At 36.2% G+C, this 19,505-nt stretch overlaps 1 protein-coding gene across 3 annotated transcripts; it reads left to right on the top strand.

The window, feature by feature from the left end:
* The first annotated feature begins 1,762 nt into the window (after positions 1 to 1,762).
* pkp3a (plakophilin 3a) lies at positions 1,763 to 19,505 on the top strand. 3 transcript variants are annotated; one of them, XM_051884717.1, is made up of 13 exons: positions 1,763 to 1,914; positions 6,437 to 6,543; positions 7,241 to 8,034; positions 9,690 to 9,813; positions 9,905 to 10,109; positions 11,364 to 11,538; positions 12,896 to 13,013; positions 13,105 to 13,269; positions 13,361 to 13,543; positions 15,086 to 15,239; positions 15,329 to 15,524; positions 15,614 to 15,701; positions 18,216 to 19,505. In XM_051884717.1, exons 2-13 carry the CDS (start codon positions 6,457 to 6,459, stop codon positions 18,255 to 18,257), a joined length of 2,331 nt encoding a protein of 776 aa, XP_051740677.1. In that variant the 5' UTR covers positions 1,763 to 1,914; positions 6,437 to 6,456; the 3' UTR covers positions 18,258 to 19,505. The 3 variants fall into 3 exon arrangements, with proteins under 3 accessions (XP_051740677.1, XP_051740676.1, XP_051740678.1); XM_051884716.1 differs by lacking the exon at positions 1,763 to 1,914 and adding an exon at positions 3,116 to 3,525; XM_051884718.1 differs by lacking the exon at positions 1,763 to 1,914 and adding an exon at positions 3,117 to 3,359.

Below are 19,505 nucleotides of genomic sequence, written 5' to 3'. Positions count from 1 at the left end.
AAGCAAAGCAAAGCAAAAAAAAAAAAAAAAAAAAATCAATTCACATTTATTTGTACAGCACTTTTCACAATACATATAGTTTCAAAGCAGCTTTACAGTGTCTGCATTATAATTTACAGTAATCTGTCATCAGACAGTGACTGTGTCCAAGTAATGTCCATATTTTAGAACTATACAGTTCAAGATAATACAAATCATGCAGTTAACTAACATCATGTATTCATTTAGGCAGAATCAATGAGCTCATTCAAGCAGTTATTACAAGTTGTGATCATAATGAGAACAATATATAGAAAATCTGGCAGTGATGCATGTTGATTCAGACACAAAAAAACAAAACAAAGCAAAACTAAATAAAAGCAAAGTAATACAAAATAAAAGCAAAAAAAAAAAAAAAACTCAAAACACAAAAACAACACAAATTTTATTAAACCATATATAAGTTTATGCATTTCAAATAGTGTCTTTATGCTATGTGACAGTAGTTTATATTAGCATAATGGATCTACAGTACATTTCACAGGGCATTTTGTGCTATTCATATTTGAGAGTTGTCAGACTATACGTCTAAGGTGAATTAAGGTAGTACAAAGTTGAAAATGCTGTCTCATAGGGAAGGGCAAGTGATTCTGTCTTTGACTGAATGACACCTTTGACACCTGCCCTGGCCTGAGGAAATCTCTATAAAATATGCTGCGTTATTTCTCAATGTGACTCACATGTAGCACTGCAGTTCAGTACTTACTGTATACTGTAATCATTATGCCACACCACTGAAACACTTATAAGAGTGATTAAATAATGGCATGACCATTGGAAGATTTTAATAAAAATATTTCACTCTATGTTCAAATTAACCAATGCTAGTAATACAGCGATCACACTATCAAGCTTTGAACGTTGACTCGACAGAACCATGTCTGAAATATGTAATATAAGGTTATTTTGAAGTTGTGTAAGGTCATTGATATATAGGTTACATTACCAGTCAAAAGTCTGGGGTCAGTAGAATTTTTTTTTTTAAGCATTAAATTGAACATATTTGGCAGTAAAACATTTATAATGTTACAAAAGATTTCTATTTCAAATAATTATTTGTTCTTGTCAGTTACATTAGGGTTTTATGTTACATATGTTGTATTTGTGTGTATGACACACTGTGTGCACTGTCTATACATTAGTATTTATATCAGTTTGTGGAAAAAGCTACTTGGGATGAACTTTGATTCGTCATGTCTCTTTACCGTCAGTGTTATTATGGTGGATGTCAGTGTATGATACAAAACATGGTACAAAACAGATTTTAGTATCAGTGAGGCCTTGCTAATTCAGCAGAAATGGGCTGTTTGATTTACTGGTTTCATTATTACTATTATTTTGTAAATTACAGCTTTAAATTGTAAAATGTACAGGTTGTTCTGTAAATGTTTACATTTTTACTGTATTTTTAAATAATTATTCAGGCAACCACTGCCAGTTTTTTTTTTCTTTCTTTCTGTAAAAATTATTATTATTATTATTTTTTTTACAGTGTGGGGTTTTAGGTTGTTTTACCCCGCTCACTCCCTGCCTGACGTCTGCATCACACCTACACCTGCAGACTCACCCATTTAGTCTCTCTCTTCACTATAACTGTCTGTAATCACACACACAACACACACACACACACACACACACACACACACACACACACCTTCCTTAATTCAGGGGATTGGTAACCAGAAAAGTGATCATGAATACACACACATGTAGCGTTTTAATTGTAATAAGGGCGTTGTCACTGCAGTTTCTATAACTTCTTGCCTCACTATGACATCTGTCAGATTTTATCAACAGAACTACGAGACAGCACACTAAATACAGCCCAACATAATTTTCTCAGCACTGGAACTATTCACTAAATCCTGCTAATTGGTGAGTACAAAGATGGGTGATTTTGTTTTTGGCTTTCACTTAATATAGACTATAGTCATCTTATGAACAAACATGATTCAGTTTTGTGAACAAGCATGGAAATGCTGTCTGATCAGAAATCTCGCATCAGTCACAGACAGTGACTCAGTGACTGAAGGGTTTGATAACTTTCTGAAGAAGATGCTGATTTGCTTATTTTATAAATGAAGCATGTTTTATAAATGATGACATTTCCTGTGATGACCAGTCTGCATTAACAAATATTTTAAACATAATTCAAGGTTTGAAATTAATTTTGTGTTAAATGATATATAACTGCAAATAACTACATTGATTTTATTTTCTAAATCTAAATCTAATTTCAAATCTAAAGCTAATCGCGTTTATGTGACATGGGTAAAATTAATTTGGAAAGTATTGTCATTTTTCATCAGATAGTTTATATCAGTGCTTGAGTTTTATAGAAAGCAAAAGCTCACATTATGTTTTAGTAGATGAAGGTGAAACTTGTGAAAAGATTATCATGCTCAAATTCAGCATGACCTGCGTTTTCCGGTTTCTCCCGTTGCTAGGCGACGATACAACAACAGCAAACACAACAGCCTGTTCAAACGGAGACATAGGGCCTACGTCACCTGCATGTTAGAGCGCTTTCTCTTCAGACTATCGCTGCAGTGACGACAAGATGTCTAGAAGAAGAACGAATCTGATTTTAGCATTAACTGTAATGAAAGTATAGGCTGTATTTACGATAAACGTGTCGTATTATTTAATTTCATGCGACCATAGACTTTTCAAATTTACACTGTAAATAAAGTTGGTCAGGTTACCTAAAAATAGTTATTAGCCTACATTACTTTCATGATTTAAACATATTTGTATATTTTATTTCAAAATAGCGTAATGAAAAAAAAAAAATTCTTGATATGCTATGTACATAATACATTATTTACATATCATGGTAGTAGCCTATATGTTGTACAGCCCATTTTATGCTATTATAGCCTATATATATATATATATAAAAAATATAATTTGGACATATATTTCCATTTTACTTAAATAAAACACAATTATATACAAAATAAAGAAGTCTCCTTTTGACCGTCCATGAGTTTACCTGGATCAGGTAACCAATGACTCATCTACCTAAACCCCGCCCACTTTAACTCCCACCTGCGAAAAAGCCGCAGAGTTCAGATCAAACGTCAGTAGTGTGTTGTCTCGTCTCATAGTTCCAGCGTCAATGCAGAGAAACACAAGCTGACTAGCTGAAGGCGCCTTTATTGATTTGCATCGTGGGAATCTATCTTTTTCCACTCTTTCTGGTGGGACTGTAAATTTTCAGTCTTGGTGTTTCAGCTTGGTCCCATCTTCGCTTCGCAATGAGTGTGAGTGTGACCTCGGAGAACGTCTTTCTGACGGCTTTGCAGCCCAATTCGACCGTAAGTACTTACGCGGTCCCGTCCGAAAACGAGCTTGCGCATGGCGGGTCTCACCACAAGGAGGAGGCGAGATTTAAGCGCGTGCACCAGCAGGTGTCCATGAGACTGGCGGAAAAGTCCACGCTTCCGCGCCATAACGGCTCCTCGTCACAATACGCAGCCTCAGGTGTGTCACCGTGCGCTTTGATCTCATTGTATTACAGCTACAATAACACAACAGCCTTTGAATTATTAATCTGCTCATCATCTGACTTTACATAAAAGGCTTTGCGCTGTGCTTTTAAACAGTATGCTGTTTCATTTAACAATGATCTTGAGTTGAGTTTCATCTTTATTAACTTTTGGGAAAGTTAGTTTTTTGGTTTATCCTTGAACTTGATTTGATTTCAGAAGCAAGTACATTTTTATTCAATTCACAGGCACAGGCTGTATTGTGTTGTTTACACTTAAGTATGCAAAACACTAAGTATTTTTAAGACAAAATGCCTGTAGCAAAACTGTGGTCACATGATTTCTGTTATTTGAATATAATACTGTAAGGCAAAACATCACAAGGCATTTGTATATAATGCATGACATAGTATGACATGACCTAAACTAAGTTGAATTTTGTTTCAGGTGGTAATAAAAACTGTGTCATAAATGGTGGTTATTCCCTCTAGGCATGGTAGATTTAGTCTTCACATTTGTTCTTGAACATTAGCAGTGGCGATTAAAATGAAGGAAATAAAATAGGGTGGGAACGTTTTGATTTAATTATTTTTTCTGCATCAATTAGAATAGATATCGCAGAACACTCACAGAACAGACAGAAATACAATGCAGCTTCTGGTTTGGTGTTAATAATTTACAGGGGTGGGTTGAGCAAGGTTCAAGTGTAATCTCAGTTCCTGTTACATGACTAAGTGAGTGAAAGTTTCAAAGCTCTCCTATGAAAAACCCAACCCACTTTAAACAAAAAAGTGCTTAGCATTGCTCAAAAGGAAGGTAATTTGGTGCAGTCAATCATAATGGCGTGAAGGAAAAGCCAAAGAATTTAATCTGAGAGTTTTACTTTCGCAATGTTGTCGTAGAAAGCCAAACTCTTTGTTTCAGTCCACAACCTTAAGCACTCACAAGTGAAACTTACTACTTGTAAATACACCCAAACTTCATTATACATTTGTGTGTGTATATTGTCCATTGAAAGTACTAAAACTCGTTTAAGAAGTTGTGGTTGATTTGAGTGGGCAAGAAGTGGTTGAATTCCTGGCTTTATCAGGGTCTGCCGCAGCTATTTTCAGGATATAACCTCTGGTGCTTAGATACGTTAACCTGACCCCTGGTTTATGAGGTTACCTGCATTCTGACAAGTTCAAACAGCCTTACATATTCCTGTTACTGGCCCAAGGCTTCCTGGAGGAGACATATACCATGTCTTGAAAATGTTCCCCTGTCTGAAAACTAGATCTGACAATGGTGAAATACCAAACGTATGTGAGAGAAACAATTATTTTTTTAGAGATGTAGGTCAAATGGATTGTTTTAAAACAAAACTTAGCATGTTTTAGCATTCACAATTTGACTTCTGATGAAAATAACTAAGTATAGTTATTTGTATTTAACACTATTTGTACTTTAGCTAAGCAATGCACTAGGGCAGGGTGAGGCAGAGCAAAAGGGTGTGTGTTTTTTTTTGGGTAGGGACATTGGGAGTGTTCCCCAGTCATCAGACCGGTTCTGTCTTTTCTGCTGCTGTCTACAACTCACTCTACACTTATTCACTTATCAAACGCTTATACCACTCCCTAATTCACATTCACATTCTCAAACACGTGTGCACGCATGCCCATAGATTCATCCCCATCTGTTGCTGAGCCAGAACAAAAACATTGTAAAACTGTTGCACTGTAGTAATTTGTGTAACTCCACAAGTTTGCCTTACACTGTACTTACAGTGTCATCAAGGACATATGCTGAGAATACTGACTTAGCTGTAAAGTTACAGACTTGATGTCTTTACGATGCAGTAAATCTTCAGCTTTACATTTGAATGTCTGTAACTTATTTCCCACTGCGAACAATATACGCAGACTGTTATGCTATCCATTCAGCAAGTTGATTACATTCAAACAAGACATACGAACTTACATACAGTGGTGCCATAAACCTGACTACAAGGAAACAAACAAACTATCAAAGAACTGATGTGCAAGTTTACAAAGTAGACATACAAACTGATGTACATAGGTGTCACAAACTTGAAACAAAACAAAGTTGTTTAATTTTATGGATTGCAGACATGCATGTTTACATATAGCTTGTGTGCAAAAGCTATCATAAACATGACTAAAGTGAAACAAAACAACCAGTTTGTTTGCTCAATGAAAGAACAAACATGCATGTTTACATAATAAACTAAGCTATTGTAAACCTGATTAAAGTGAATCAAAACACATTTGTTTGATTTAATTGTTCTATCAAAGAAAAAACATGCGTTTGTGTACAAACTTGCGTACAAAGGCATCATAAACATGGCTAAAGGGAAACAAAACAACAAAGTTATTTGTTTAATTGTATTAAAGAATTTGCATGCATGTTTACAATACTTGATGCGTACAATAGCTTTGTTTATAGTTGTGTGCATTTCGTTAGTTGAATATAGCTGATTCTCTTTGTTAATTCCACCTGATTGGTCATATTGTTTTGGAGAAAATGTTGTATTTTAACTAAAGAAAAACAAGTGCAAAACATTTAGAGATTAAAAGGGCAAGAATTGCTAATCAAAGGCCATCTTTTTAGAATGAGGATCCATGGTTTTATTTAAGCTGGTTAGTTAATAGTTTCAGTCTTCACTAACTGGGGGGCAGTTTAATTGCCAGTTAAATCATGAGTCTTATTTTCTTGATTAAAATACGCTGTAGCTTAGCTGTTTAGTGTGACACTTGTGTTCAGAAACTTGTACAATGTGATGGCACATTGAGGAAGTTTACTGGGAGGATTACTAGTTCATGGTATTTTTCTCATTAATTTTCACAGTCAAAAATTCACATTCAGATGTACATTTCTATTAATTATCTGTATTTTTCTTCTCTTAGAATCTGGGGATTATTCAACCATGACAAAATATTCAACAATGAGCCAGAACTTCACCCCAAATTTCAGCTCTAAATCCTACGTCTATTCCTCCGGCAGACCAATGACGGTAAGATTCTTTCCACTCTTAAACATAAATATTTTATTGTAGTTTTACTTGTTTGAAAGACATATTACTTATTGAGCTAAGTTAAAGAAATCTTTTTCGTGTGTGACTGTATGGATCTTCTCCAAATATTGAAAATGAGTAATGGAGATTGTGTTAGTTAGGTGTGATATTTCACAATTCAGCTCTACTCAACAACCTCATATGAAATGTCACAAGCTTACAAATCTCTAAGCATCACTTTCAGTTACATTCCAGTTGAGTGATACTCTGTTAAAAGTTGGGCTATTTATTTAATGCATTAAAAATGCATTTAATTTATGGGTCACACATTATATTAGGTGTCTTTAACTACTATGTACTTGCATAAAAAATGTTTGTTACAATGTACTTATTGTGTTCATGTTGTATTGCAAAACACATTTGCTGCTATTAAGGTGAGATACAGGTCATGTTGGAGAGAGGTTTGGTGGTACGGGTTGGTTTAAGAGTGGGTTAGGGCATAAGGGAAGGGTCAAACATCAATTATTCAAACTTAAAATATCACCCTAATATTTTTGCACTTATCATATATCTGAATTATCTTAATTTGGGGCCTTTCTCCAGAAATCGATGTGATTAATATCCGTTGTATTGATTAACAGCTATAGTTGATACCATTATAGATATTCAATAATACATTTTCTCTTGTTTCTGCTAGGCCCAGCGTCCATCCCAGTACTCTAGTAGTGGTTACTCATCCCGCTCTGCTATTGATTTCGGACCAAAAACCAAAATCAGTTACACAGGAGGTGGTGGCGGAGGCGCTGCATATTACCAGGAAGAGTTCGTGGGTGGCGGTTACCAGGGTGGCCAAGTTCAACAGCAGCAGGTCGGCGCAATGACTCGTTCTTTCAGCCGAATGGGGGGTGACCCGGAGACAGTGTCAATGCATTCCATGCGTGTGGCAACCGTCCCACGCCAGGTTGTTTCTTCTTGGGTGGCACAGGATGACAGCGATGGCAGTATAGTTTCAGAACGTGATGCCACTTATGCACAACAGGCTTCCATGCAAAGCATGAGCAACGGCTATGCTGCCAACACCTACCCACGCCAGTCCATGTATTCCACCTCTAGAGTGAACGGATTTGAATGCGGACCGCAGCAGGTCAGTTCCATGACGCTACCGGCCATGAAACGCTCCCTCAGCGGAACGCTCGCCTCTGGTGGTGGAATGGAGCAGGAAGTCTATGTTAGCCGGCAGTCCTTCAAAGGCCCCGCCCACCGCACCATCAGCCGAATCAACAATCGGCAAATAAGTCGCACATCCAACGTCTCATCATCTGGCATGTACGGAAGTGCCGGAGGATTTAGCGGCTCCCAGGGCAACCTGGCGATGGTGCAGCAGGGAAGGCTGTCGCGTGCCGGCTCTGTGAGGAGTATGCATAGTGTTGGGAGAGGCAAGGATGTGTTTGATGGCATGGATTTCTCGGGCAGCATGGGCAATCTAAGCGGGTAAGAACATGTATCTTAGGTGTGTGAAAAGAGAGCGAAACATCCTAAACAAGAAAAAGGAAGAATTTTTTGAAGTAGCGATGAGAAGGAAGTAGCGACATAGTTTTTTCTTTCGTATTGTGAGGTACATCCGAGTGAAATGGCTTATCTTGGGAAAAAAAAAAATGTAGGGCGGGATTGTTGATTGGATGGAGGCAGATCTGAATGCAAGCTTGCAGTCAACTGTAAGAAAGGGGTGGAGCTAAGCGGACTAAATAATTGGAGAAGTCTGGTGTATGTCACCAGAGAGAAGCCCATCAGTTGACCTGAAGATCATGTTACAACATTTTGATTCAAAATTACAGTATTTAAAAAAAAAAAAAAAGAACCATATATATAAATTAATCATTCAATATAAGATCTATAACATGCATTTAGAAAATGGATAGGGATTATTTGCTTTTAATGCCGAATTTAAGGGTTGTTAGGCAAAATACAAAGCAGAGTTTAGTTTTTTACAGTTGCCGAGCACCATCAAAACTTGCCGAATTGAAACGGAAGTATTTAATTTCCTGGATTATTCGAAAAAAGTCGTTGCATAGTTTAAAAAACAAAAAAAAAATTACACCACTCAAAAGTAGGCCTAATTGCTTAAAATGCACAAATATTGTGTCTAACCACAAATTACGTCTTACCAAATGCTTCCTTATTACCGTCAGTGGAAATTTACCTGAATTATGTAGCATAGCTATTTGAGCCACACTATGTTTTACAACAAACACTGCATATTACTGTTTGCAAATTAGCCTGTTAGCTATTTTCGTTCAAATACTTAGCTTGTTGTGCTAGTATGGCTAACAGTGTGTCAGGACTGACCTTTGAAGCAAGAAATTATTCATACTTTGCTTTAACAGCCTGTCGGTACACCCACCCGTAGCTTATCTATTCTTGTTGCACTAACAGTGCGTGTGTGCTTGTGTGTGTTTGATGATGTTGCCCAGCCCTGCCTATATGTGTGTAAAAGTGAAGAGTGAGTCTGTTGTGCAGGCACACCCAAACCAGTCCAGCCACCTCACACTTCACACACCCTGGGAAAGAAACACACACTTCCTAGCACTCCAGCGACATGCACCAGCACACATTGAACACACATGCAGGAATGTCCTGTTAAGAAAAACTTTTTTCAAATAATGCTGACTCTTAAAATGGAAGTAGTACTAGTTAAGAAGCTAAAATAAGCTAGTATATCAATTACTTGAGATAGGAGCAACCTTTTTCTTCAAGCTCCACTCTAGGCACAAATCGAAATTAAAAGTGTTTTTTTTTTATATTTATTTATTACAATATTTGGAAACATTGAGAAGAGCATTGGCAAGAAATTATGGGTAGAAGAGTTCGGAACACTGTGCTAATTTCAGCCTTTTGTGCTAATGATTTGAGAACATTTTTAAAGACCGGATAACTTTGAACAAATTTTCTATTAATGTTACTGGAAGAACATTTGTTCATAACTTTAAGAAAACCCTGCCAAAATGTTAGCTAAAGTTTTGAGAACTTTCCCTGTTAGCTGGGTAAAATTTTGAATGTTCTTGAAAAAACCCATGAACATACAACTAAGCAATATCACCATCTTTACTGGACACATTTACTTAAGAAATGTTACATTTTTTGTATAGACTCAACAGCTTGGACATGCCTACTGCCATTAGCTATCTTGATCAGGCCGATCCTGATCTTCAGATGTTGGGAGCTGCTTACATCCAACACGAGTGTTACCATAACAATGATGCAAAGAAACAGGTATGCAGTTGCTTTTCATCTGAAGAAACATTCAACTGAAGTGTATAAATGTGTGTTTTCAATTCAAGTAGAATGTCTGTGTTTCTTTCAGGTGAACCAGCTGAAGGGAATTCCTCGCCTGGTGCAGCTGTTCAACAGTGAGAATCAAGAGGTGCAGCGCTACGCGACCGGAGCCACCAGGAACCTCATCTATGAGAACATGGAGAACAAAGTGGCCCTTATTGAAGCCGGCGGGATCCCCAAGCTCATACAGGCCCTAAAAGAACAAGACGATGAACTCCGCAAGAACATCACAGGTGGGCATTTCAGTCATGTTGTTCTAGTTAGTTTACTGCCATTGGATCATGTGTTTTTAATTTACGTTTATTACGTTTATTTTGACGTAAACCTTTTAAAGTGAAAGAAATTTCTTGGGTTGCATAACAAAGCTTAATTTTCACACAAGAAGCCTAAAGATGCAGTCACATTTACCATTGTTTGACAAGTTTTGTGGGCAAAATAGTCATTTCAATAGGAATCCAAGTGATCAGGAATTTCGCTTGAGGACGAAAGATTTCACCATGCGGATTTCGCAATGGGTTCAAGTAGATCACATGGATTGATCTCAGTTTATCAGCCTTTTGTTTCACATCCTCTTTTATCACAGGCCCGCATAAAAATACTCTAGATTCTAGCTGAGCCTTAAAGGGATAGTTTACCCAAAAAATTTCTGTCATTAATTACTCACCCTCATGTCGTTCCAAACTCGTAAGACTTTCGTTCATCTTCGGAACACAAATGAAGATCTTTTTGATGAAATCTGAGAGTTTTCTCTCCCTCCATTGGCAGTCTACGCAACTACTACTATCAAGCCTCAGAAAGGTAGTAAAGACATCATTAAAGTAATCCATGTGACTCCAGCGGTTTAACCTCAATTTTATGAGGTTAAACCGCTGGTTTTACCACAATTTCACATCTTAAAGGGTTAGTTCACCCAAAAATGAAAATTCTGTCATTAATTACTCACCCTCATGTCATTCCACACCCGTAAGACCTATATTAAAACATCATCAACAACATGTTAGCATGTTGCTAAGCTAATGACTCAATATTCTAATTAGAATAAATAGCACAAAAATAGGTTTTCAAAGTCAGTCTAGATGTGTGCATATGTATCCGCATGCGCTCCAGGTAGGGCGTTGACTGATCTCTCAGTATTGCATCAAGCTGCATTAATTATTGCTCAACATTGTCTCAACATGTGCAGTGGAATGAGAGGACTCCTGTAGCGAAGGTTCGTGAGTCAGGTTTATGTCAGCGCTTACGACTCTGTGCGTGTCTAGATATGCAGGAACTCCAATAAACATCTACATATAAGAATACTACGACTAAACATGGGGTCATTTAAGTGGATGACATCATAACGAAAGTCAAGGAGGATGTAAATCTTTTACTTTTTCCCCTCTGTTTCCTTATCTTTATTCAAATTCTTATCTATTTCCCATGCCACTTTCCCATGCTCTTTTCCTCATTCTCTTTATCTCTCTCCCTCCTGCTCTCATTCCCTGTAGGTATTCTGTGGAATCTGTCCTCTAAGGATAACCTAAAAGAAAGGTTGGCACGAGAAACTCTTCCCGAATTGACGGAGAAGATTCTGATTCCCCTCTCTGGCACTGGGGACCAGGACATCATTGAGCTGAGCCCCTCAGAGTCCGACATCTTCTACAACACCACTGGCTGTCTCAGGTACACACACACACACACACACACACACACACACACACACACACACACACACACACGTTTGTTTTTGTGAATTGTGGGGACATTCTGTAGCCGTAATGGTTTTTATACTGTACAAAACGTATTTTCTATCGCCCTACACTACCCCTACCTCTAAACCTACCCATCACAGGAAACTGCACAATTTTACTTTCTCAAAAAAACTCATTCTATATGATTTATAAGCCTTTTGAAAAATGGGGACATGGGGTAATGTCCTCATAAGTCACCCTCTCCTTGTAATACCTATGTCATACCCATGTCATTATAAAAATTTGTGTCCTGATATGTCACAAAAACGCACATACACACATGCACACACACACACACACACACACACACACACACACACACACTTTTTTATGTTCCCCTTTACTTGTTCCTGTTCCTATAGGAACTTCATCTAACTTCAGTGAATGATAATGCCCTCCAGGCACATCACTGCTAGGAAACCTGAGAACAAGAACACTTAAGAGTCACGTTTCAATCCAAAACCCAACCCAAAAAGAAATTATATTTTAGAAAATTATAGAAAATGAAGCCTGTTTTTAGGATTGTTATTTTTAGAAAATTATTTGAAAAAAATCTATTTTAGGACTGTTATTCTTAGAAAATCATAGAAAATGAAGCAAATATTTAGGACTGTTTTTTTATTTATTTTTTTTATTTTTTATTTTTTAGAAAATTACAGAAAATTAATTATATTTTTAGGACTGTTTTATTGTGAAAATAATAGAAAATGAAGCCTATATTTACACTAGGACTGTAGTTTATAGATTTTTTTTTTTTTTAAAGAAATTATAGAACATGAATTATATTTTAGGACTGTCATTTTTAGAAAATTAAAAAAAAGTGCTAAAAAATAAATGTTCTATAAAGAAGTGTATAGAAAATGAAGCTTATTTTTAGGATTGTTATTTTTTTTTGGGAAAATTACAGAAAATAAAGCTGATATTTTTGGGCTGTTATTTTTAGAAAGTTAAAAAATAAATCCTATTTAAGACTTATTATTATTAGGACTATTTTTGTATTGTGGCATTATTTTCATGACAGTCAAATTAATTTTTTTTTTATTATTATTTCTGAAAATATATTTTAGTTAAGAAAATGTAATGAGACTCACCACTGAGAATAATGGTGAGTACAAATAAATTTATTTTAAAAATAAAATGTATGTGGCAAGCAGGGTGGGGCCAAGAGCCATGGGAATGGAGTGAGAATATATAACATACATGTAATACTCCTTTTTTGATTTTGGGTGAAACAAAGTGTGTTTTCGTGAGATTCAGCCTTTCATATATGCTTCTGCTTCCTTGTACAGGAACTTGAGCTCAGTGAACGAGAAGACCAGACAACAGATGAGAGAGACCCGTGGCCTTATAGATGCTCTGGTTGGCTATATTCAGAAATGCTTGTTGGACACTAAAGTGGAGGAGAAGGTAACTGTGTAACACACACTTTACTTTCTGCTTCTGTTGTTGACTGCTTGAAAATGTTGTGTTTATATGACCATTGATGTTCCTCTTTCAGGGTGTGGAGAACGCAGTGTGTGTGTTGAGGAATCTGTCCTATCAGCTGTACAGTGAGATTCCCTCTGCAGCACTGGCACGGTTGGAGGGTCCGAGCCGAGCTCAGAGCTCTTCAAAAGGAGAAGCTATCGGTTGCTTCACCCCTAATAGCAAGAAGGCCAAAGACGTAAGGAGAAGCTGCTTTCAAATACCTATTTCCATATACTAATTTCCTTCTCACATTACAGCTTAATCTCATATTTTGTCTATACTTCCAGAGACAAAATCAGGACCTCACCACATTTGCAGAAGTGTCGCGGCAGCCCGCAGACATGGAGTGGCTCTGGCACCCTAAGATAGTGGAGTTGTACAACCAGGTGCTGCAGCGTTGTGAGATCAACTCCACCACACGAGAGGCCGCGGCCGGAGCCCTGCAGAACATCACTGCCGGAGAGAAGAGGGTAAGAGATTTACATCACATCAGTTATGTTGGCTCCAACTACTCAGAACACCAGAGAAACTGACTAGAAATGCATTAGCAACTACCTAAAACACCTTAGCCTGACAACTAGGGGTGTAACCGCACATTATTCACGGTGCGGTTTGTATAACGGTTTTAGGGTCACTGTTTCCGTACGGTTCGGTATGTGCAATGTTCAGAAAAAAAAAGGACTACTGTCAAAAAAATAAATATTGAAAATAATAACAAATAATAATATAATAAACTACAAGAAAAAGCATAAATAAATACAATATAACAAAGAATAGAGCAAAAAAAATAAGTGGTTTTTCAGACAGGTTTAACAAGTTTTGAAGTACAGAAATTGAATAAAGTAATCAGCTACTGTCACTTTAAGACAATGCATTCAATACACTGATACTGTACACATGCATTGTCTTTCTTGACTGTTTACTTTCACTTAAGACATAACAAACTGTGGTTGCATGTCGACATGATTTTTGTGTGAATTTGTCCGTGCAAGTGCTTTTTATTTTTTTTATTTTTTTTTTTTTTTGGACCAACGCTGTTGTAACATATTGGGAATTGGGAAGCTGAATGGCAAGTTCCCAGACAGGAGATTTATATGATGCAGGCAGCGGCTCTATCCGCGGCTTGCCTCCTCTTGCCATGCTGAACACCAACACGTGAAGAAATGTGCTGTCAGCAACAGATTTACATACTAACAGATGATAGGACAGCTACTCTCATGTGGGGCGTGTCCATCAACAGAAACATACATGAAAGGCTTGTCCCACTAAGGCTGATAACGATAAATATATAGTTCCAAAAATCATTCTAAATGTAAAAGAATAGCAGTTCACACTACAACTATAATTATTATGGCACAGAGGAACAATATCGTTGGAATCACTTTCAGAATGATTTTTTCCAGTTGATAAATGATAAAAACATTGACAGCCAATCAGAATCCATTCTGCTTTAAAGAGCTGTAGCATTTAAAGCAGCAGACAACAAAATTGCAGTGTGCTTACGATAAACAGAAATATATCGTCCACTGGTATGGACGCTAATGTAGTTATCATTATAGTTATATTTATAGTTATCGTTCTTGGTGTGAACGGGCCTTAACGGTCTGTTTGCGCAGTGTTTTTTTTCCCCCCAACAAATTATATTATAGATGCCTCGTCAGATTTGAGATTAACCACAGTGGAAGTGCGGGCCGAACCGCGGATGAAGAACGGTACGATTCGGTTTTTAATTTTTTTTTTATTTATTTATTTTTTTTATCAGCCTAAATTCACAAACTCTTAACCTAATTATTACTTAGAACACATTAGCAACTGTCTAGCAACACTCCATAACAGTCTAGCAACCACAGAGTATACTTCAGTAACAGTCTGACAATGCCCTAGAAACCACTCTTAACAGTGAGCACATTTAGCAACGCATTAACAATCACACAGAAAACCTTATCAACTGCGGCTAGTTGTATACATTTATTTCAACGAATAAATTTCTCTTTTTCTTTTTTATATCTCAGTGGGCGTCGATCTTGAGTCGTGTGGTGATAGAGCAGAATAGGATGTTGCCTGTCATTCTGGATCTCCTCAGGACCAACAACGATCTAGAGCTCCGTTCTCTCACCGGCTTCCTCAGAAACCTCTCTCGTCATGCCAAGGACAAGAACGACATGGGTGAGGCTTCCTTCTCTGGCCACAAAACTGGAGTCAGTCACTCTTCTGTAGCATTAGAGAAGCTCATTGCTCAATTTCTTTCACTTTAGCTACTAAGGTGGTAAATCCCTTGCTTGGCAAACTGCCCTCCGACGGCCGTCAGAAGGAGCCGTCAAGTGATGTAGTGGTGAACGTCTGTGGAGCCCTCAACAACCTGGTGACCAGCAGCATGGTGGCAGCACGGGACATCTCCTTCTTTGATGGTCTGCCCAAACTGGTGGGCATCAAGACCACCCATGACAGCAGGTAAAACTAGAAGTCATCTAACTATACAACAAACATCTCAAAAATTATATCATTTCCATACTAACGTTACGATTTCAATTTTCACCCAGTCCTGCCAAACTGAAAGCTGCCAAAGCAGCGGCGACAGTGCTAAGCAACATGTTCCAGTACAAGAAACTACACAAAGATTACAGGAGTGTAAGTGCTTTGATCATATAAATTATATACATAAAAGGAATTTTTAAAAAAAAGTTTTTCTTTTTCAAAATTGCCAAGACTCACGAGACATACATGTTCTACATAGTGCGGTTCGTCCCCTCATGTCGGGGGGGGGGGGGGGGGGGTGGGGGGGTGGGGGGACTAGTAGCTTCCACAACTAGCAGAATATAAATCACTTTATTGCGATAACTTGGGAAATTGATTTTGAAAGGTAACTTAGAAACCTTTAAAGACAGACCTACTGCGAGCTACGACGTTGTTAATGTGGGCTGACGGCTTCAGCAGTAGCAAATACCATCGATTATTTCAGATCATTTTTAAAATAATCGTGTTTAACAGTGAATTTCCTGGTGAAAAACTACATTACGTGCTGAAATTACAAAAGAGTAAAAAAAAGCAACATGCTTTAAGATAGCGCTTTATCTCCACCCACTCCAATGAAGCACTGTGTATGACGTAATTAAGTTGATCTCTCTGAGCTCTCAAAATACTTAAATGTTTGTAAATATATATATATATATATATATATAATATGCATAACTATATATATATATATATATATATATATATATATATATATATATATATATATAATATGCATATTTTGCAATAAACTTAAAGTATATTGTTTTTATACATATAATCAACGTTCATAAATTAGTTTTATATTCCTCCATCGTTTTTATTTTTTGTTCGCAAGGCTTCATGGGATTGTAGATCTTTCCCTCACTAAAACTGTTAAGTACATAGTTTTTTTCATCTTTGTATTTTTTTTTTTTTTCCAATTTTCAAAAAAATTTGCTTCAAAGTTTGTAAAAAATTAATGAACATTTACTTAATAAATTGTAGAAGTTTTTTTTTTAATTTTTTACTTTCTCAGTAAAACTTTAGTAGCACTTGGACAATTTTGTTTAAAAATTGATGTACACTTACATGAGGCTTAGATATTCTACATGGAGCGGTCAATCACCATTTTGAGATCACATCACACAATCAACTAAATACAAATCACTTTATTTCACTATTATTGCTATTATCAGATCATTTTTAATCAAGACGACAAATATTCCAGGAAAAAAAAAAACATTTCTACAGAGTAGAACTATTTTTTTGGTTCAAACAGAGATCACGATTTTCCCACGATTGTGAACAGACAACTAAACAAAATAACATGTAATTTACTAGAGGTTCTGACAAAGTTAATTGCTGAAGTCTATTTAAAATTTGAATGAATGATTCAATGGCTCACTCATAAATACTTAATTGTTTCATTACTGGATAAATCAGTGTTTTTTGAATGAACCTCTTGAATGAATGATTTAATGATTTTTTTTTTTTAACTGTTACGTGACATGGTGGCGACAACGTGACTATGTAATTGATACAATTGTTTTAATAGACACAGGCGAATTGTTGTCATTTAGGAATGAGATTGCGTGGGTGTTTGAATCAAGATCGTTCTCTTTTAATAGTTAATCGTGCAGCTCTACTACATAGATATTTGTATATTTGTATATTTGTGTATGTGTATATATATATATATATATATATATAATATAATATAATATAATATAATATAAGGTTTGGTTTTGTATGATTCATCCACATCATTTTCAATTATTGAACTTTGGCGCATAGCTGCTCAAACTGACAAAACTGCAGTTTTCTAAATGATCAGACTTATGATTTTTGAAAAAGAGAAAAGATCCCATCAATTTACATTGAAAAATATCTAGAGACCAGAATATTATAGACATGGCGGGGAACAAACGTTTTTGATGTGGGCCAGGCCCTAGCAACCACTTAGAACTGCCTAGAAACCACATAGCAACCACCCAGATCGCCCTAGCAACCACACCTTGGAAAACCATTTACAATGTCTGGAGCGACTTACATAGCAAGAACTACTCGCATTTACTTTACAAAATTACTTTTACAAAAAAAACTTTTAAGCATTTCTTTCTTTATTTTCAGTCAGCTTAGAAAGACCCACCCCCAGAATGTGTCTGTTTGTGTTTTGCACATTAGGAATTAGTACAGTTGTACATCATAGTTACTGTCATTCCTCCCTGCCCTCTAGACATTTTCCAGTTATTTGAAGACTGTTTAAAAAGCAACATACACAAATACATTCAAACAACACCTATCATACCGAATAAACAAAAGCAAAATAGCCTGCTTATTTATAGTCATATTGGAGTTGCTTTTTTCCAAAACACACAAACACACTTACACACTCAAAAAGTGTTGATATGGGAGGTAGAGGTTCAGCCACACCCTGAGATGTGGATTTCAGGTAATTTCCTCGTGAACATGTCCAAACACACCATAGAACTCCACAGGTGAAAAAAAACAAAACAAAGCAAAAACACGTTCTTTCTTCTAACTTCAAATCTGGGATGGTAGCCAGTGTTGCTACCTGGTACAACTATGTGCCTGTTAGATTCAAAGCGTCACTCACTCATGTGGTGTTTTCTGCTTCGTGTTTTACAGAAAGGGTTCCAGAGAGAAGACTTTTCAGACATGGGCATCTGAACTGATCAGATTGTGAAATAGGAAGATATTTAATAAGGACAATGGATAAAGAAAATACAAAATACTGCCGGAATGCCTGCAACATATTTTGAAACATGACAATGTATGTAAAACACACACATTTAGCCTTGTATTATTGTTATTTTTTTCCAAAAATCCTCAGGGATTTATTGCAATATTTGTCTTTTTTACTGGCTGTTTGCCTGTATTTTTTTTTTTTTTATTCTTTGTTTATTATAGGACTGCAGACTCTCCATGATATAATAATTATATCCTGGGAATTTAATCGCTCTTTTTAAAATAGTTGCATTTAAATGTTTATTTTTTAAGATATTTGTAGAACATATACATGTATTATGATGGTAGGGAAGACATTTTAGCAAAAAAATTGGAATTAAGATTATAGATGATGTGAGAAGACTCATATTTTTTTTTATAATACACATAAACATTGTAAACACAGGCTGGACAGATTCCAGCTGTTAATCAGCCTGCTTGTCATGATAGAGTTGCTTATTTCTTACTAGGCTAATTCAATTCTAGTGGTTTTCTTCTTTTTTTTGGTACTCTGATGTGTGTACAGAATTTGTGTATCATTATTACCTGTACAAATGATTGGAGGTTTAATAATAACTATAATGATATGATGACACATGGTAAAATACCATCTGAATGTTTGAATGGAAATGTTGCATTTCATCAATAGACTAATGGTTGATGCCACAGGGATCAGAGATTGTTTTTCAAAAAAAAATTAAGATCATTAAAATATGCCAAATAAATCACGTCTGTTCATATACAAATTTTCTTAGTTTTCGTAATTGTATATGGTGCAATATGTGCATTAATTTGACAGTAAGCAACTTTACTCACATGTACTGTTTTTTTTTTTTTTTAATTTTTTTTTTTTTTATTATGGTTGCCAAATGTTTAATGTTTTGGTTTGGGTTGCTGTTCTCATTTTATATTTAATCTGTTCCGTATACAACACAGTCAAATAGACTGTTATGAGTGATTTACAATCTTTAAATATCTGAGACTTGCTTTTATTGGATCAAGAGTTGATCCTGCAGAGGTCTTGGACTTTCTGACCTTTAAGAATGCATGGAATGCTCTCTTTCCAAAGCCTTTGATGGTTGAATGTCTAGTATATTTTATAATTCAACATAAATTTCATTGTTAAATGCATGTGCGTAAGTGTCATAGATCATGTTGTTTATGTAAAACAATAAAAAGAAAATAAAGCAA

Source organism: Ctenopharyngodon idella, chromosome 24 (genome assembly GCF_019924925.1).
Source record: "Ctenopharyngodon idella isolate HZGC_01 chromosome 24, HZGC01, whole genome shotgun sequence".
NCBI classification, from domain to species: domain Eukaryota; kingdom Metazoa; phylum Chordata; class Actinopteri; order Cypriniformes; family Xenocyprididae; genus Ctenopharyngodon; species Ctenopharyngodon idella.
The sequence above is the reverse complement of the archived record's forward strand: the minus strand, read 5'-3'. Positions and strand labels throughout refer to the sequence as shown.